This window comes from Pteropus medius, unplaced genomic scaffold (genome assembly GCF_902729225.1).
Source record: "Pteropus medius unplaced genomic scaffold, Ma_sr-lr_union100, whole genome shotgun sequence".
In the NCBI taxonomy this organism is placed as follows: Eukaryota; Metazoa; Chordata; class Mammalia; order Chiroptera; family Pteropodidae; genus Pteropus; species Pteropus medius.
The window spans coordinates 10,063,780-10,085,100 of NW_024340701.1; the positions used below are offsets into that span (position 1 = coordinate 10,063,780).

The following is a 21,321-nucleotide window of genomic DNA, read 5'->3' on the forward strand; positions in this document are numbered from 1 at the left end:
CATTTGCTTGTATAATTGAAAACGTCTGATCAGTGGTAATCATGTTTGTTTTTTCTTATTACGCCTTTGCACACAGACTCATCACAAAGGGAATAAAATTGAACGATGAGACTAGAACCCTTATCACTTCACCCCATCCTTTTTCTTGGTTACCTGGAGCATGTAGGGAAATACTTTGAATAGTAATGTCTTAAAGAGGAACAGCCAGCTTTACTAAACTAGACTTGAAAGAATTCCAATGCAAGCCTTACTTTTCCAAATAGATCGGAGGGCTGGCATGCTGAACTGGTCTTTCATTTATTCATCGAACATTCACTACTAACTGTTATCCCGAGGGGTCAGGCAATGCTTTTAAGAACATCATCTTAAAGTGAGCTCTAATGACTAGCACAAGTTTTCCAGATGAGGGGAGGCAGGAGTTAACAGAAGGGTGTTCTAGGCCTGGGAAGCAGCATGTGCAAAGGCCTGGAGGTGAGAAAATGCCTCGTGTGTTTGGAACTGAAAATATGTCATCCTGAGGCACAGGGTAGGGAGGGCAAACAGGGCGTGATGACGATGGAGGGGGATTCAGGAGCCAGAGAAATATTTACTGAATTGATTAGAAATTTACCAAAAAGACTCAACAGCATTATATTTTGGAGCTTTGCCACAAATTAGCTGAAGGGAAAGTATTGTTCTATTATCTGACTATCACATATCGATGTGAACTTTTCTAAAAGCATGTGACCTCTTCAAACTTTCACTGTCACTTTGGATCAAGATGTACATTACTTGGAAGTAATACCCATACATGACCCTCTTCCTCTTAAACCAATTCAACATTATCCTCATTCTATCGTCTTCTCCTCCTCCTCCTCCTCCTCCTTCTCCCCTCCTCCTCCTCCTCTTCTTCTTCTTCTTCTTCTTCCTATTATTACATCAGGATGATGCTTTTCTTTATTACCTAACAGTACAGGATTACCGCTAGAATGTAAGCTTCATGAGTGTGGGGGCCTATCTCATTCAAGACTATGTCCACAGCATAGTGCATGTAAATGAAGGCATTTTTAGATATTTGTTCAATATATTAAATAATACTGCATTTTGCCATGCCATCAAAATATTCCTATGCATAATTTTTCATGGGTACCTAATACTTGTGTAGGAGATTACATAATGCAATGCTTCGATTAGAGCAGGGAGAGAAGTGGAGGTGAGAATGGAGCAGGGGCAGAATAGAGGTGAGGAGCACAGAGAAGCACAGAGAAGCATAGCGTAGTAACTAATCAGGCGAGCGCTAACGAGAACTTGTCTTGGACAGGGCAGTGGGAACAGAGATGAAGTTATGTGAGAAGAAGCCAGGAACACACTGGTGTCTGATGTGTGCTTGTAAAATATACTAATACTTCATTATATGTATTTATGCTCACATATTTATATGTAAATGTATATATTTCCCACAGCTACTAAATGCTGACCTTTTACATTATCTCATATGGTAAAATGTATTCTTTCTTTTCTCTCTTCCCTCATTCCGTGGCGGTTGTTGTTGGCAGAAATACAGATTCATGAGAATTTTCACAAAGGTGCAGACTGCTCATTTTAAGATGAGGAGGAATAATATTATGCTAGATGAAGGAATGCTGCAGTCATTAATGGAGCTTCCGGAGCAGTACAATTACGGCATGTATGCTAAGTTCATCAATGACTATGGAACCCATTACATAACGTCTGGATCAATGGGTGGCACTTATGAGTATATCCTGGTGCTTGACAAAGAAAAAATGGAATTGTTTGGTAAGTAGGAGTTTTATGCACACAATGTGGTCAGTGCCTACATTGGAACGTGGTTTGCAGTTTTCTGAGCATTGACTATGAGCCACGCACGATCTCATTTAGTCCTCATGACAACCCTATAAGGTATCATTAGTATCATTTTCAGAGAATTGATGTCCAGAGGGTGAAATGACTTGCTAATAAGCACGACAAACAGGATTTTAACTTGTGCTTGTCTGGCTCCCTAAAACTATGTGTTTTCTATTTCACCATGGTTACCTCCTTAATAATAGAGAATCTGGGATTTTATTATGTAAAATGTACATTTTAAATGTAAATTCTTGGTTAATGGAAACGCCAGACCATTTAGTCAGTGATGCCCCAAAACTGGAGTCATCCCAGATTCCTCCTTCTCCTTCACCCTTGTAGATCTTTAAGATCCTTCGGATCTCTCCCCTGAACAGCTCTCTTCCATACCTCTTCTTCACGTCCACTCCAGTTGTAGGCTGGGTTCTCATCTTTCACTTATTACTGCATCGGCTCCAAATGGTCTCTAGGGGAAGGCTCACTCACCCCTCCCAATTCATTCTCAACGATTGCCACCAGAAGGATCTATGTCACAGATCTGAGGAGATTGCTCTTCTTCCCTAATGTCCTGAATGGCTAAGAATAAAGTCTAAATAAAGTCTCCATAGCATGACATCAACAACCTTCATGTTCTTACTCCAAACTGCTAAAACAACGGTTCTCAAAGTGTGGACTCCAACTGGCAGCATCAGCATCACCTGGGAACCTATTAGAAATGCAAATTCTCAGGCTCCCATCCCAAATCTGCTAAATCAGAAACTCTGGGATTGGGCCCAGTAGTCTGTGTCATGACAAGCCCTCCAGGTGATTCTGATGCTCATTACAGTTTGAGAACCCCTGACCTAGTTAATTAATGAGTAGATGGGTGAGAAATCTATCCATATTTCAAAGCCAAGGTCAAATTCCCAGAAACAAGAATTTTCCCTGACTGCAATAGTCTAGGATGGCCACTTCTTTTCTTTAACAAATTCATATGTTCCACACTGTTTAGCCTTTAAAAAATAATTTTCCAAATGTTAATATTTTCCTCTTCATCTAGATTATAAGATCTTTAAAAGCAAGTATCGTGTCTGATGCTTTTCTGTCTTGCTAGCATTCAACACAGGGCTTAGTATGTATTGAGTGTGCAAAACAAGACATGGAGTTTGAAAAAGGGCATTTGTTTAGATTCTTGGCTAGAGCTGTTCATTGGTTCAGCCATATAGCCATGTTTTCATTCTTTCATACTTCACACACACATCTTTTGAGTACTTATTATGCATTTGTGCTAGGCATACAATGGTGTGCAAATCTAAATATGGTTCCTACCCTCTTGTAGCATAGTACTCTTCAAACTGTGGGGTGTAACCCAGGAGTAGGTCTTGAAATCAATGTATGGGTCACAAACAACATTTTGAACAATGATACAGGATAGAATGGAAAATATCATAGTGGACTGCAGGCAGTGAAGGTAAGTTATTGCCTCAAGAACTTTTTTCAGTTAAATATAGACATATATACATGTACAGGTCATGATACAAAATAAAGAGTTTAATATGAATCAACATAAATAAAAGAGTTTGAAAAACTTAATTCAAGTGGATCTTTTTAGAATCATTCAAAAATGTGAGAAAGAAAAAAGAGCTAATGTTCGTTGAGGACCCACTAGGTTCCAGGTGCTTTTGTATATATTCTCATTTAATCTTTTCGGCAACATTTGGAGGTTGCTGTTATCCCAATTTTAGCCCCAGAAATGCTGAGGCTGCTCAGGGAAGTTAATTACTTCCCCACGGCTACAGGAAGCTGGAATCAGAGCCCTGGACCCATGCATGGTCTTTCCTTCATGTGGTCATGGTAGAGCCTTTCATTTGTGCTCTTGTCTTTGGTGTTGAATTACTAATTAATTGCCCGAGGTATCTCATGGCCCCTCCTCTTTAAAATATGTGAGGCAGAAATGGGCTTCCAATGTGGTTAATATTCAGAAGGAGCCCACCAACAAATTGTCCCAGGGATAATTACCTCAGCTCTGTTTATAGAAAACCATATGTCGATAATAGCACAATTTGCTATTTGTGAAGAGCTGATTTTCTATAAATCTGGAAAGTTAGTGTTGCTTTTCTATAAATATGGAAATTTGCTAATCATCACCTCATCTGCTGGAGACCGCTAATAAATCAGAATGTCATTTACATATTAACCTACAAAGAACAAAAACATCTACCTTCTTTCCCTTTGACAGATAGAATCATGCACACCCTCTTTCCATGTTTAATGTTTGCCTAGTTTTCTCTTTGTTTCTCATCCCCTCTCTCTTACTCCCTTTCTTTCTAAGTGCCTTGCTCTTTCTCAACCCATTTCTCTGTCTTTCCTCTTCGTTACTATTTTTTTCTCTCTGTATATCTTTAATCTGTATGACTTTAATAATATTTATACTCGATTAAGTGCTTATTTCTAAGAAACACCCTATGTGATATATGCACTCACATCCTCAAAGAACAGGGCTTGGTATGGAAGCCTTTAAGTGAACATACTGGCTAGTTTGCTCGGGGGAATCTTTTGTCTTTGAGTTTGCCTCAGATCCTCTCTGAGTAATTCTCAGAGGATGAATAAGGCTGTTTGCTCTCAAGTGTTCTTTAGATAAAATGCTTCTCTGCCAAAGATGGCATAAAACCATGCATCAAAGACAAGTGAAGTCTTGAATATTGGGGAGGTGACATTAGACTTCGGTGGGATCCCAGGCCTTCCTCCAGGGCTGCACCTGGCAGCTTTCTACCTTCTGCATGAATCAGGATGGCTTTGGCATTAAATTTCTGGATATGTATTTCTTTTCTCTTTTATTTCTTCTTCGGAGATCTTACTACTTGTTTTTGTACCAAGGTATGACAAAGAGAATCGTCTATTCACCAGTCTGGCCCAGTCACAGAGTTGATTTACCTTGGGCAGGTCAAGTACTTCAGTGATACTACTCTGTCCATGTGTCTTCTCTGCGTCCTTTTGCACATGCTATGCTGTCAGCATCCAATGCTCTTCCCTTTATTGCCAACTTAGATTTAATTCATCCTTCTGAGCCTTGTATGGGCATCTCTACTTCTGCGAAAACTGCTCTGACATCCCTCCACCCCTTCTCCCATAATTTTGTTTTGTCATACATTCATTCACTCAATCATGTTTACTGAATCCTTATCATGAATCAGGTAAATAAAATCAATATGGTCCCTGTCCTTGCAAAGCTCATGGTGTAGTACAGAAGGTTAAATTAACTGCCAAACTCTAGATGTCATCTTGGTTCCTCTTTTACTTCCTGCTCCTCTTCAGCAATATCTGTCGAATTTACTTCTAAAGCATATGTGGCATCTATTCTCCCATTTCTATTACCATCTAGCTAGTTTAAATCACCATTATTTCTCACTTGCACACTGCTAAAGTATGATGGCTTCCTTTCTTTCTTCCTTCTCCCTTTTCCCTCCCTTCCTTCTCCCTCCTTCCCTTCCTTCCTTATTTTCATCATCCTTCTTCCTTTAACACTCTAACATACCAAGTTTGCTTTAGCTTACACTCTGAGTATTGGCTGTCCTCTAGGTCTGGGCAACCCTTCCCTCTGATGTTTGAATAGTTGTATTCTAATTATTCAAATCTCAGCTTAAATCTCAACTTTGCAGAGAGGACTTTCCTTCCCAGTCAAGTCCCTTTTTGCTATAGTATCCTATTTTAATTATCATAAAATCACTATTTATTCAGTAGTTACCATGTTCATGCACTTGTTTTTTTTTATTGTCAATCTCCTCCTTCTAGAATGTATGTTCTATGAGAGCAGAGGCCTCATCTGCTATATATTCATCTCCTATAATAGTGCCCGGAACATAGTAGGGCCTCAATAAATTTTGTTGAGTGAATGAATCAATATATTATTGCAAATTGTGATAAGATCACGTAGGAAATGAGAAGGTTATAGAAATATAGAGAATAACTACAGGGGGAAGGAGACACCTACATAGCTTAAGATGAACTGAGAAAGTCTCTGAGGATGTGAAAGCCATACTGAGATGAGGTCCAAAGGATAAGAAAAGGACTCCAAAGACAAGAAGGAAGGTGTCCTGGGCAGAGTGGACAGCCAGAACTGAAAGAAGGAATGGATGGCTGAAGACTTGGATAAGGAGAGAATTCCAGGAGTTGACATTGGAGGAAGCATAGCCAGGTCTCAGGGCGTCTTGCCAGCCATGGTAAGAAGCACGAACCATATCCGCTATAAAATAGAAGCTACTACAGTTATCAACAAGGCAGAGCTTAGCCTCTCGTATATGTCAGTAAATCATGCTGCTAATACGTAGAGCACAGAATAGAGGGAGTGAGAGTGGACTCAGGGAGAAGAACTTGAAATCTCCTGCTGATGTCTTGGTAAGGAATAAGCAATGAAGAGGAAAGAATATAATAAATGTGGGATAGATTTTGAAAAGAGAGAGTAGAAAATTTACAGATGGCTTGGGTGTGGATTGTGAGGTATAAATTACTCCTTTCTCTGAATTATATTTCTATCATACACATACACACACAAACACACACGAGCACATGCGAGCATACATGTGCACACATACTGGAGTAAAAAAATATGGTGAGTTTTTATGGGGGTGCCAAGCTTCCTGGTAGAGATGTTCTACAGGCATTTGAAAGTATGGCAGGGATTCTGGAGCCAAGAGAAGACTGCAGAATACACATTTTTAAAATGAATATATTATGTCAATTATAATTACAAATATAATTTGTCTCTTCTTCTAGACAATGAACCCTTACATATACATTCTATACCTCTTTTCCCTGGGGTATTTTTTTACCTAGCACGTGCTGGGACCATAGTGGGTATATCATGAACATTTGAGCTGATGTGAACTTGCCCGACCTCTCAGACTACTAATTCTCCATCATTTTTACTGTTTTCTCTTCCTTCACCTCACCTTTAAGTGTAGGCGCAGCCCTAGGAAGCGTTCTTAGCACTCATTCCCTACTATGTCATTGTCCTTGCTTCTTCCACTCTCCAACTTCCTTCTTCAGTGATTCCACATGCCCAGCTGAATCCCTGCCCGTGTTCTCAAATGCCTGAGGGCATCTCCACTAGAAAGCTGGCACCTCCAGGGAGTCAAATCCTGTCCCTCTCACACCAACCCACTTTGTGCTCTTCTTCCTGATTTTTTTTTCTCTGTCAGAGATACCACTAACCTCCCAGTTTATTCTACATAGAGAGGTGGAAAAATAATTCACTACCTACTATGTATCTTCAACATTAGCCTTCTCACTTAATCTTTTTAAAATTTCTTTTTACAAATATAAGTGGAAGATATTTAATGTACATAACATGATGATTTGATATACATATGTATTATAGAAGGATGCCCCCCATTGAGTAAATTAACATATCCATCATTTCACATACACATATTCACCTTTTTTTTAAAATGAGAATATTAAGGTTCTATTCTCTTAGCAAATTTCAATTATACAATATAGTGTTATTAACTATAGTCATGCTATACCTTAGAGGCTCAGACTTTATTCATCTCATAGCTGAAAGTTTGTGCTCTTTTACCAATCTCTCGCTATTTCTCCCCGCCACCTTCTCCCTGGCTTTTCGCAACCACTTTTCTATTCTCTGTTTCTGAGTTTCACCTTTTTTTTTTTTTTTTTAAGATTCCATGCAGTATTTGTCTTTCTCTGTCTGGCTTATTTCACTTAGCATAATGCCCTCCGGGTTCATCCATGTTGCCACAGATGATAGGTTTTCTTTATTTTAAAAGGCTGAATAGTATTTCATTTCACACCTATACCGCATTTTCTTTATCCATTCATCCATCAACTTAGATTATTTTCATACCTTATCTATTGTGAATAATACTGTGATAACCATGGGAGTGCAGATATCTTTTTGAGAGAATGATTTTATTTCCTTTGGATATATACCCAGAAGTGGGATTTGCTGGATCATATAGTAGTTCTAAATTTCTTGAGAAACCTCCATGCCGATTTCCATAGTGGCTGTACCAATGTATATCCCCACCAATGGTACGCAAGTGTTCCCTTTTCTCCACATCCTCACTAACATTTGTAATCACTTGTTTTTTTCATAATAGACATCTTGTCAGGTATGAGGTGATATCTCATTGTGGTTTTGATTTGCATTTTCCTGGCAATTAGTGATGTTGAGCAGATTTTCATGTATCGGTTGGCAACTTGCATATCTTCTCAATCTTTCTATGATTTTGTGTGAGGATAGGTTTCCTTACTTCTACATATGAAAGACCCAAGGCTGAAAAGTCCTATGACTAGTAAGTGAAAAATACATGAGATAGTCTGAGTTACAGTCTAGACTTCTTATTTTCTTTTTCTTCTTCCTTTCTTCCTTCCTTCCTTCCTTCCTTCCTTCCTTCCTTCCTTCCTTCCTTCCTTCCTTCTTCCTTCCTTCCTTCCTTCCTTCCTTCCTTCCTTCCTTCCTTTCTTTCTTTCTTTCCTTTTCTTTTTTTTAAATCCCAGCTGCCTTTGTCAGGACTCACGACTTGGAAATAATTTGGACTTCTTTCCTCTCTCTCCTCACACATCTCATCAGTCACCTACTCAGTATCTATTCTGTCTCTTTTCTCTTATTTCCCATGTTCTCTCTGTAGGTTCCTTCCAGCCCAGCAGACATGCACAATAAGAAAAGTATCAGAGGTTAGATGGATAGACTATAAATACATTTGGGATAAAGATAGTAGTGGTCTGTTCCAAACCCCCTTATTTTGCTAATGTAAATAAGTCCTGACACATTTGTTTCAGCTTCTGTGCCCTTGGTCTTTCAAAATGCAACATAAAATAGAGTTTCCTATCAGTTAAAGAATCTAAGTAAGTCTGATAAGATGCTTCTATCAGGAATGCTGTAATGGAAACCATGCATGAAATAGAAAGTAAACTAATAGTCTCAAGACTCTAAAGGTTCATGATTTTTTGGCTTTTGGCCATATTAAAAGGGCTCTGCAAAGATCTTACAGAAAATGACTTCTATTGATGCTTTGCTTATAAAGAAAACCAGTAGCATTTTGGTGGCCCCATAAAAGCCAGCAGAGAGTGTGATAGCGAAAAGAACTCCTTTTACTGAAATAGCTTTGCTTTTCATGTAGGCTCTGCCATTTAAAAGCTAATGCTTCACATCTCCAAGTCTCATTTTTCTCATAACTAATGTGTGGTTCATAAACTACTTCAAAAGGCTAATATGAGAATTAACCAAGATGATATTTTTAAAAAGCACTGTGCTAAGTAAAACACTAAACCGTAGTTACTATTATGGATTACAGTTTTTGGTGGGTCAGAAGTAATAAAGCCATTGGATCAAGATCTGTGGAATGAAGAAATAGTCAGGTGACATGGTAGGTAGCAAGGCATCCAAACTTTGGAGTCATATACATCTGGGTGGGGATCTTGGTTCTACCATTTAGTAGCTGCATGACTTTGATCAGGGTACTTAATTTCTCTGAACTTCAGCTTCTTTAAGACCCAATAGGAATGATAACAAGGGTTTGAGAATAATTCCAAGTTCATCTTGCTTGGTAAGTGTTTAAATAGATATTTTTCCCTTTAATGCAGGATATTAATATAGCAATAGTGGTTGAAAGCATGGGTCTGTCACTTACTAGCAGTGTGATCATGGGCAGGTTATTTAATCATTTTAAATCTCAATTTCCTCACCTGCAAAGCTGCAGATATTAATGACATTTCTTGCATTTTCTTGCATTTTCCTTACTTGTGAGGAGTAAGTGAACTTATCCACAAAAAATATTTAGTGCAGTGCTCAGACTCTAATAAGCACTCAGCAAATATCAATTGTCGAAAAGGTTCTGAATCAGATTGCCTGGATTCAAATCTCATCTCCACCATTTTAGCCATGTGACCCTCAGGCCAATTAGTTAACATCTCCATATCTCAGTTTCCTGTTCTTCTAAATGAGACAATGTGAATATGAAATGAATCAATCTATATGAGCATGTGGCCCTGTGTCTGGCATATAGTAAGAGTTAAAAAGTGTTAACTATTATTGCTGTGCTATATTGGTGTTATTATTACCATATGTTTATTATTCTCAGCTTTCTGGTTATTAATGCTATAATGTCAACCGTCTTTTAATTTATAGGGTGGGGATAATAAGATGACCTATCTCATAGGGCTCTATAATTGGTTAGCTCAGAAACATTGTTCAAATGGAAGGGAGATCATTATCGTTGTGTCTAGCCTGCCATGGCCATTGCTTCTGCTGTAGACTTGGAGCCTCAGCAATCATGCCTCCCCTGGACCTGCCCATTTTTTTGACCAAGGTCATCCATTTCTGTCTCTAGAGCTTCATCCAGTTTTGGAGGGATTGCTCTTCCCATTTATCAAGGTCATTTTGAATTTTCATCACTATCTCTCAAAATGTTAACAATTCTGCCTAAATCTGTGCCTGCATTCTATCTTTCCTCCCTTTGATGGATGTCAGATAACAGTGACCCTGAGAAAGACCCTTCCAGCTAAGGCACAATACATTCAGTTTGTCATTAATTGTTATCTTCCAGCTAAAGTCCTTGGACTAACTGGTCAACTACCTAACACACAGGGTAGAAAAAGCCACAGGGATACAAGCCTCACTAAAGTTGATGTTAATTATAGTTCTACATTATTTTCCTTCCCTTCCCTTCCCGTATTCATTCATTTCTTTAGCTTTTCATGCATTTACTAAGCACACACAATGTGGTTAGCACTGTCTAGATACCAACATGGTTCCTTGCATTGAGAGTTTGTAGACAGTAACTGGGTTTCTCTTTGTCATAATCATCTGATTATAGTCAGGGATGATTTATTATGTGGGTAGCCAAATTGGTTGCTACCTAAAATGAATTAACAATTAATTTTTTTATTCACTACACTAGAGTTAACAGAATATTTGGTTTTAATAAAATATATTTATATATAATAACTCCTAATTTTGGTAAAGTACAACATATTCACATCTAGTATTTAGGATGATCTTCATAATAGCTTATAAGAAATTATATTATTATTTTCCCTAATTCTGTAGAGAGGTAACTGAGGTCCAAAGAGCCTAAGTAAAAGGCTCAACATGATTCACTTAGTACTGATGTAGAGTTTGTGCATTGTCCACATTGAATCATTCATTCTGATACATACACCAGAGGCTTAGGCTCTAGCAGTGATGATAAGACAGCTAACATTTACTGGGCATTTTACTATGTGGCAGACACTGGATCAAGCACTTTAAATGCACTATCTCATTTAAACTTCAAGAAATGCCTGTGAAGAATATACTAGAATTCCTAACTTACAAATGAAGTACTGAAGTTTAGTATTGTTAAGTAACTTGCCCAAGATCACATTGCTATTAATTGATAAAGCTAGGGGTCAAACTTGAGAACCTATGATCTTAACCAACATGCTATAATGTCTTAGACATGTTTACCCAGAATTTTTCAAACTGCAAGTCATAGCCTATAATGAGATTGCAAAGGAATTTTGTGGGTCATAACCAGCATTTAACAAAATGAAACAGAATACTATAGGATGGAAGATATCAAAGTGTATCACACCAAGTATGGTTAAGTATTGAAATTTATTTTAGTTAGATGTGTGTGGGCTGGATCATGATATAAAATGTATTTCTTACTTTTGTGGGTAGTCGAAAAAGTTTTAAAAACATCATCTTAACTCAGTGTGATCCACTGACTAGAGACATTGTCTGATCAATTTAAATAAAGGAAAAATTATCAATAGCCATAAGGAAGGCATTAGAGAGTATATTAGTTAGGGTTCTAACTAATTGGTTTCAGAGAAGAGTTGATGTTTCAGTTTGTGTCCCAAGGCAGGAAAACAGCCAAAGTCCAGTCTGAAGGCAGTCAGACTGGAAGAGTCCTCTCTGACTCAGGGGAGGGCCAGCCTTTCTGTTTTATTTGGGATTTCACCTGATTGGATGAGACCCACTCGCATTAGGAAAGGCAAACTGCTTTTCTTAGTCTACTGATTAAACATGGATCCCATTCAAAAACACTCTCAGAGTCAGGGATGGATTCTTAGAATCTGAGCTGGATAGGACAGTGGGGTGAGCAGGAACCTGTTTGTAAAGAGTCTTCTATTCAAGGCTAAGCAGTCTGGGTTGGCCCAGAAGGTCTTTTGCTGTGCTTGCTAACCAACTAGTCACCCCAAACAGACAGGCACTAGGTTCTAACATGCTCCAGGCTTTATCCTCAGTTACCATGACAACCAGGTTTATGGTGATGAATGGTTTGATTGATTAACAGATTTCCTGGCATCTTGGCTCTGTCCCTAGTCTCCTTGTCATTTGCATATACATGGAACTGAGAGACTCTCAGCACCATTTTCCTGATTTTGTCTTGATTTAAAATTTCTACCTCTACCATTGAAAACAGCCTCAGCCTTAAAGGAGAAAAGGTGTGATGAGGTAAGAATTACTTCCAGAGCCTCCTATAAGTGCTATAATGTGGCATGGAGAAAATGGGCTTTGGACACAGACCTTGGCTCAATCCCAGTTCTACTATTTCCTTATTGTATAATTTTGGGCAAGTGACTTAAACTATCTAAGCCTCTATTTACTCATCTCTAAAATGGGAATAATCGTACCTGTCGTGGAGTGATGTGTGACTATTAAATAACAAGTGGAAAAGTCTTACCTAGCACATAATGATACTTATCAAATGTGAGTGTTTCCTGGATCATTTTCACTCACTCATGGCTTAAGAGCTTATACTATAGAAATGTTGATTAAGAAAATTTGTTTACACAAACTCTTCTACCTCCTTCATTCCCTAAATTTTTAGATTCAGAATCAGGAATAAAGAGCCCAAACTATGTATGCTGCAGCATTTCTGGCAACAGTATTAATAGTAATACTTGACCATTATTGCTAGTTCTGAGCCAGGCACCATCTCCAGCACTATATAGCGGCAAGGCTCATGTCCTAGGAGGTAGACACTATTAAAATCACCATCTTACAGATGAGGAAACTATGGCAGAGAGGTTAAACATTTGCCCAGATAGTATGTGGGCATGGTGAATTCCAGCTCAGGTTGTCTCCATTTCAGAGCCTGACCCTCAGCTTTACTATGTCTTATCATGACCAAAATCATCTAGAAGGACCAGAGTCCCCGAAGATAGGCCCTCATCAAGCAGGAGGGAGACCTGAGATTGCAGTCCCAACACTGCCCATTGGGAGCATGGATTCCTTTCTCTGAGCTTTGAGGGATGAGGTGGTCATTGAACGAGGGGCTTGGTAAGGCCATGGCTACTCATACCACGTGATGAACATTTCTCTGCAGAATAACATTAGTGTGATGTAATGGAGCGTGCACTAAGTTTGAGTGTAGCCTGCCTGACATCACATTCTGATTCTCAGGCTTATTAGTCATGAAACTTTGAGCCAGTTACCGGAAAATAATAGCTAAGATTAGTTGACACTTTGTCATGCCGATACTATTTTTTAGGGACTCATATGTAGAAACTATTATCATCCCCATCTTACAAATGGGAAAAATGAGGGTCCAAGAGGTTCAGTAACTTACCTAAAGCTACTACAAGTGAATGATGGAACTCTGACTCCAGAGTTCACATTCTTAACCCCTATAATTACTGCCTTTTCCAACATACGAGCCTGTAAAAACAGGTAAATCCTCCTGGACCCAGATTATTTTGAACCTCCAATGAGATGATGTAGATGAAAGCGCTTTATGAAATATCAACTCTTAATCAAGCATGAGCTATTACAGAGTTGTGATTTGTAATAGACCAAAAGAACAATGATTCCCAAAACATTTCAGAGGTATTGTCTATATAAGTTGGAATTGGCCTGTCCCCAGGCACTCCTGGGGGCTTGTCACATGCCAGGCTCTGTGTTGAGCCTTGTAAACCCAAGAGATTACTTTATAAGCTTGCAGTATAATTGGAAGAACAGACCAAGAAATTGACAATTCTAAGGCATGCTAAATACTCTTTTGGAGAGAAGCTTGGGATACCATGGGGGATGCGAAGGGATACTGAGGGGACATAGATAGGGCCCTTGGGAGTGAAGGAAAGTTTTCTAGAGCTGAATGGAGAAACTCAGTGAAAGAGGTAAGGTGACTTTGTAGTCAGAGGAAAGAGCATGTGCAAAGGAGCAGAGGTACTTGTACTATTATTCCCAGGTGGCTGGGAAGAAGCATGAGTTTTCTTGGATAAACAGAAGCACAGAGGGGGCAGGTAAATTAGCCAACACCTCTAAGCTCATCCAGCCACAGACTAAGCAATCATTTTTCCAATGTTATGACGTGAAATAGACCATATGATTCTTCCTTTCCCTTCTGAGGCTGTCTTTGGGCTCAACCAATGTAGCGAAACAACAAAGCAGATAAATCACAGCATCCTGAATGGCATTTGTTTGTTGCAAAGAGATAAATAATGCATTACACCTGCTGTTTTCCACCTGATGCTTTTAATCTGAGGAATGACAGAGACTTGCTGTGTTCTGCCACCTCAGAAGTCAAGCCGCCTGGTTCTGCCTCTGAGCCACGCTGATGCAGCATCTCCACAGAGGCTTGAGGACAGCTCTCACACCTGCACCACAGCCAAGACCAGGTGGGAAACAAGCAGGAGACATGGTGGCCAGAGACAGGTCCTCTGGGCTTCTGGCGGACACAATGATGGCTCTTCTTAGAACCAGAAGAGAGTGGGAAGTGACCCAGGGCTCTCCCAGTCCTTCTTTGACTGATTTGTATATCTTTCTTTTACTCTTGAGTTTAGGTCCTGTTGGCCTTCCTAAGCATAATCTTGCTGCTGGGGACACAGGCCTCCTCATGATCTCCCTCTGCTCTCAACATCCTCCTCTCTTTGGCTAATCTTTGGCTACTCATGCTTTCAGACCTGCCTCTGGTATCCTTCCTCTGACCCCTAAGGAACAAACACTCTTTTCAGTCCTCTGTTTCCCTTGGCACACAGTAAGAAATCATTAAGTACTACTCAAAGTTGTCTCAAATGTTCTCCAAGTGTTCTGGTGTGTTCTTAAAGTTTCAGAATCTTGGCTTTAGAGGAGACCTTAAAAGACCACTGGTCAACATTTCAGACCTTTCTACCGTGCCTCAAAGGCAAACGGCCAGCCTCTACTTGGTACACTCCAGGTATGGGGAGCTCATTGCCTTAGGAAACAACTCATATCTCCTTGGCCTCTGACCATCATGACAATTTACCTTATTTTGAGGCTAACCCCATCTCCCTGTAGCTTCTGCCCTCTTGGTCCTTCTTCTTTCTCTTGTGACCACACAGACAAGCCTAATTCTTCTTCAAGACAACCCTCTGTAGAGTTGACTCCAACTCTATTGATCTCTCTTAAAGAGAGATCTTTCCTCTCTTGTTAAGGTAAACATTCCCTGTCCTGTCAAATATCCCCACGAGGAAATGGCTTTGAATTTCTTCACCCTCATCATCCTCATGTTTATTCTTTTCCAATCACCTCCTACGTTTTTTAGTGCTATTTTACTGTGGTAAGATTACTTACCATAAATCTACCCTTCTAACATAATTTTAAATGTACGTTATTGTTAATTGCAGGGACGATGTTGCACTGATCTCTAGGACTTATTCATTCTGTATAATTTAAACTTTATGTGCATTGATTAGCAACCCCTCACGTCCCCTTTCCCCCAACCCCTGGCAACCACAATTCTTTTGTCTAATTTTATGAGTTTTACTATTTACATACAATATTTAAGTGGAATCATGCAGTATTTGTCCTTCTGTGACCAGCTTATTTCACTTAGTATAATGTCCTCAAGGTTCATCCATGTTGTTGCATGTGGCAGAATTTCCTTCCTTTTTAAGGCTGAATAACATCCAACGGATGTCATTTTTATTTACTTTCAAAAGTGTGGCTCCCAGAACTTTGTTCCAGGCTCTGAGTTTCTCTAACCTATGCAGAGAGTGAGATTATCCCCTCCTTTACTTTACTGATCACAATTTTCACCTGGCTTTATTACCCTACTGAACTAGAAGCTATCTAAAACTTTGTGGCCTTTTCTCTTGTTCTTCTACTAAGTGGTGTCCATTCCTTACTGAGCTCATGCATTTGGTATTTTGTCCCCAAGGTAGTATGTTAGTTTTTCTAATTAAACTCATTTTGCTATGCTTGGTCTGTCTATCCATCCAGGCTTCTAAACACTTTTTGGATGCTGATTCTTAATCTGAATTATGATTGGCTTTTCCTAGTTTATTGTTCTGGGTAAGAAACAATAAGCCTGGCTGCTAAATCCATATCTAAGGCATTCAAAGGTATTGACGAAGATAGGGTTGAGGCCAGTGGTCTGTATCAGGCCACCTGAGATTCTCTGTAGAACCATGGTACTCAAAATCTGGTCCCAGAGGCACTCCAGAGGAATCACTTAGAATAAATTAGTTTGTTGATTACTCAGAAATACAGGTTCAGAATTGATAGTGGGGCCCAGGAATCTGTATTTTTAATAAGCACTCAGGTGATTTTAATGAGTAGCCAGGTTTGGGAAATGTCAACTTCAGAATTCGCTGAGTTCAAAAGCCAAAATATGCCAGTGTGATCTAGATGGTCCAAAGTTGACATCTAAGGTGTTCAGCCTAATGAGATGGGGGTAGGGCCATGACAGAGCACTGCCTGGTTCTATAAGTATAGTTATTCCACTCATGCTATACCCCCATCTGGGCAAGTGTTACACAATTGCTCCAGATCTTTTTCTACTCCTTCCCCTCATTGCCTCCCCTGCTCTTAGCTTACCTCTCTCTGGTTCTGTCTCTTAGCTTCAAGTCCTGAGCTACATTTGACCTCCTCTGCCTCCACTCAGCTCTCTGGTCTTGGTTTCCCACAGGTGCTCTGTAGAGTGATTTGGCTTCCTCCACACTTCTGGAGAGACCCTTTTTCTAGCCCTGTTATACTGAAACAAGCAACTCTCAGATAGAAATGACTCCTTATTTGATAATATTGTCCAAACCTGTTGGCTTCCCAAGGCTAGGACCTCATTTATTCAGATTTGCATCACATTCATATTAGTTTTATTCTTGCCCTGTCTCCACTGCCAAACACAAACTGTGCTGGGGTTAGTACATAGTAGGTGCTTAGTAAATTTTTCTCTCTGACACAGAATTCTTTAGTCTGATGCAATAATTGAAATAAGTGACATACAATAGGCTTCTAAGCAAGACGGACTTGAGTTTGAATCTCAGCTCTATTCAAACTGGGGTCCTCAGAAGGTAATTCTTTGCAGTCAAGTCGTGCTTTTCAAATCAAGCTGGCTGGAATTCCCTTCTCCCAGCAGCACATGGTAGAGTGTCGGCAGACCCTCATGAGCATAATCACTCCACAGGCATCCTCCAGCCCCCATTAATCAGCCAGTCCTGTCACTTTAATTCAGCAGCACTCCACCACTCACCTAGGTAATTACTCTGGCTTCTGCCCGTGAACTCCTTTCATCCACTTTTGTTTATCACTGTTGAAGCATTTTTTAAATCAAAACAATTAAATATGCTAAATCTTTCCCAATTAGTAATGCATTAAAAATTAAAAGTACTTGAACAGAAATGGTAGAAGAAGCCCTTTGCCTGAGTGCTGGTGCTTACTTAGAACACCACTTTTCCCAGGCACTTTCAGCTCAAGAGTATTCAGAAACTGACGTGCACAGAGTCACAGAGGGCTGCAGCTGAAAGGGGCCTTGGAGATGAACCAATCCAACCACTTCCACCCATAAATGGGAAACTGAGACCCGGTGAGATCATGGGCCCCTTCTAAGCTCACACAGGATGTCAGGGACTGGGATTTCTTTTGTTTTGTTTTGGCTTTTAAAAAAATAAAATTTGTATAAATTTAAGATATACAACATAATAATTTGGTATACAGATACGCAGTAAAATCCTTACTACAGTCAAGCTAATTTACATACCTTTTTTAAGTGTATATGTATGATAAGAACACCTGAAGTCTACTCTCTTTGCAAATTTCCAGGATTCAATACAATATTATTAAGTATAGTCATCAGGCTTTACATTAGATCTCTATACTTACCCTACATAACTGCAACTTTGTTCCCTTTGACCAGCATCTGCCCATCTTCCCCACCTCCCGCTCCACTGTTCTATTCTCTGCTTCTATATATAGATTTTTTTAGATCCCACATATAAGTGAGATTATACAGTCTTTTTCTTTTTGTGCCTGGCTTATTTCACTTAGTATAATGTCCTCCAAGTTCATCCATGTTGCTGTAAATGGCAGGGTCTGTTTATTTTTTAAGGCTGAATGTATGTGTATACATACATACATACATTCATACATACATACATACAATCACAAATTCCTTATCCATTCATCTGCATGACTTGCTTTTGATTCAGGATTCCTGACTTCTATGATTCTTTCCATCAGAAGTCCTTACCAATGCACTCATGGAATTCATTTACTCAACTATTTTTTTTCAATCATCAATCATTATTCTGAAAATAGTTACTGAACTCTTTCTCTATAGCAGACATTGCACTGCTACGCTGACAAGGGAATGGTGAATAAGATATAAGTTTTTGAACTCACAGAGTTTGCCGTTTAATGGGGATGCAGGCAAGTAAACTTTGTTGCTGAACACTCCCTTGAGAATCTTCAATCTAATCCTTAGTTCAGTTGAATCACAGGCCTAAATTATTTTTCTTTTGTGGTTACCAGAATAATATAATGACTGGCTATAATTATTATATAGTTTGAGGTAAAAGTAATGACATATTGAAAATATAAACTCCTATTCACGACCTTCAGAAGACTTTAGCTGCAGAAGGAGTTGAGCTCTGTAGCAATGGTTAATATCTTACTCCAGTCCACTTTTCTAGCCTTATCTTGCCAGGCCAACCAAAGGATGGAAACTCAGCTCTGTTCATTTACAGGCTGTAGGGTCAGAGCAAAATGACTTTACTGCTTGGAGGATTATGTTCCTCATTGGCAAATTGCAGGTTCCTCAGGGGGACAAATACAGAGATGTAGACACATACAGAGATAGCTAGTATGAGACTCAGAGTGCTCCTGGGGTCAGAAGGCAGGCAGACTCCCCATGGAGATCTATCCATCTTCCAATAGCACTCTGGCCTCTCTGGGGTGCAAAGAAAACCTGGGCAAAAACAATTGTGACAAATATTACCATTCAGGCACAGACAAAGCACACTGGTAGCCCTGAAGGAAGAGGGAAGTATTCTGATTCAAAAATGCTTCACAGAGTAGGTGACTTTTGAACTGAAGCTTGAGTAGACTTTGCAAAGAGAGCAAAAAGAGAAAGAAGGGGCAGCGTGTACAAAATTGCAGAGTGAAAATGGGCCAGACACTGTGCTAGGCACAGGAGTACATGGGGATGGATGAAAATCACTGCCTCAAGGAGGCTCAGAGGAGAATGTAAAGGAAAGAGAACTAGCACTTTTGAGCAACTAGTATATGTAATACATTTTGCTTCTCATTTCAAGAATTGTTTGGGCTGGAACCATACAGAAGAGAACATTGAAATTGGGTTGAAGAGCTAGAATTTCAAATCAGATCTCTTAGATTCCAAAACCAAAGCTAGCTAGCGTTTACTGATGTGAGCGAACTATATCATATTAATGATGTTTTAGCATCTCAATATCTTGTGTTTCTATGTCTCCCTACTGCAGGTATTACCAGTGAAGATATCCAGACATGCTTTGGAGGGTTTGTCGGCATTGGTTATGACTATTCGGATAGCGTACACATTGGAGGAAATTTGTCATATAACCCCTGTAGAAAACATGGAAAAGGCACACATGGTAAGTATTTAGCAACAAGTCTCCAAAAAAAGAAATGTTACTTTCCCTTGCGTATACAATCAGGGCACAGACATTATTTTTTTCCCATAATTAATTCCATTTTAGTCAATGGTGAAACTGCATAGCTGCTAAATATTTCAAACCAATGACCTGTTCTGGCCCTATATTGAATCCACCATCTAAGGGCTGAGATCGCCTTAGAAATACTTGGCTTTGTATGGTGCACGCTCCTAGATTTCATGTACCAGACAAAGATCTAAGTAAAAACTGGAGTTAAAGGAATGTGTAGACAGAACCTGAAAATTTGACTGTTGCAATCAAAGCCCCGCAGGTTACAGTCCAAAGGGAGAAAAGAAGTCCCTAAGAGAGGAGAAAATGGTGACCAAGGTCCAAGCTCAAAAAATATTAGAGAAAGAATATTTTGTGGCATTTCCTGAACAAGTCAATATGAGTATTCACATATTCATTCATTCATCTATCAAACATGTTTTGAGTAATTTTTTTTCAGATAGGAGTCACAGAGGACGTAGAGATGATGAGTTTATATTATAGTAGATGAGGTAGATACAAAGTAGGTTCAAGTTATTCCCATTGCATTAGGCTAGTCATCCCTCAGGGTCTTAAGTCAAATTGCTTCTTCTCTCTGATGCCCTTCCCTTCTCTCTCCATTTACCTGCAAAGATTCATTCACTTTTCTAGAAAACTCACTTTTCTACCTGACCAGTTCCCTACCCTATTGTAGATCCAACTGTGTCTTTTTCTGCACCCCTACTGAGCCATATATCAGGCACTGAGTAAGCATTTGACATATAAATGAATGAATGGATCATCATCCATTTTCCCATCCTCTCTCTCCTCCATGTTAGGCTGAGCTGTCTTCCCATTGCCTGCTCTATCCAGAGGATGATCTATTTCTAAGTCTTGGTCCTTCACTTCTCTTTTGTCCTGCTAGTTAACCAAGCAAGGTAGAAGGATAGGAGACAGCTCTAAGGACAGCACATAAACTTTGTCCCATATCTCATTAGTGGCACTTGCTAACCCATGCTTTGGTTTTGGGGGAAATGAGCTAATGCAGTTATCCTCTTGGTAGAATTCGACGGTAAGGCCATGGCTGTGGAAGACATCATTTCTCATGTGCGAGGTGGCAATTCTGGCTGGGGTGGTGGCTTGGCACACAACAAGAGCATCATTTCGTATCGTTTCTGGGGGAGATCATTAAAGTATAATCCTGCTATTATTGATTTTGAGGTAAGTCTTTTCGCAGTTGAAGAAACTCTTCATCCACGAGGAATGAAAGTGAAACAGACCAGATCCTTTAATATTTCTTATTACGAGTCCATCGAAGAACAAGATTAAATGTTAACGGCACAGTGAACTGGTGACCCTCCCCACATCTGACTCAAGGGAGTACGTAACTTTAGACCCAGGCCATAGGAGAGATGAGGTCAGAAGCATGATATCTGGTCAGTGCCTAATTTTACACTAGTAGTCCCAGAATTTCTTCAGGATTAGGTGACATTAAAAAAGTAATAATTTGCATTTATACATAAAAGACTTAAACACATCTGTTAAATTGGGAGTTGACAAACTTCTGTAAAGGAGCAAATAGTAAATATTTTAAACTTTGTGGGCCATATACAGTCTCTATTATACAAGTTCTTTTTCTTCTTCCTTTTTTTT

At 39.4% G+C, this 21,321-nt stretch overlaps 1 protein-coding gene across 1 annotated transcript in view; it reads left to right on the forward strand.

Annotated features, from left to right (window-relative positions):
- Window positions 1-21,321, forward strand: part of C8A (complement C8 alpha chain) — a 52,293-nt gene that overhangs the window by 24,515 nt on the left and 6,457 nt on the right. The window contains exons 7-9 of the mRNA XM_039887384.1: window positions 1,536-1,776; window positions 19,510-19,641; window positions 20,732-20,889. Coding sequence (XP_039743318.1) covers window positions 1,536-1,776; window positions 19,510-19,641; window positions 20,732-20,889 — 531 coding nt within the window. The remainder of the gene's footprint in view (window positions 1-1,535; window positions 1,777-19,509; window positions 19,642-20,731; window positions 20,890-21,321) is intronic.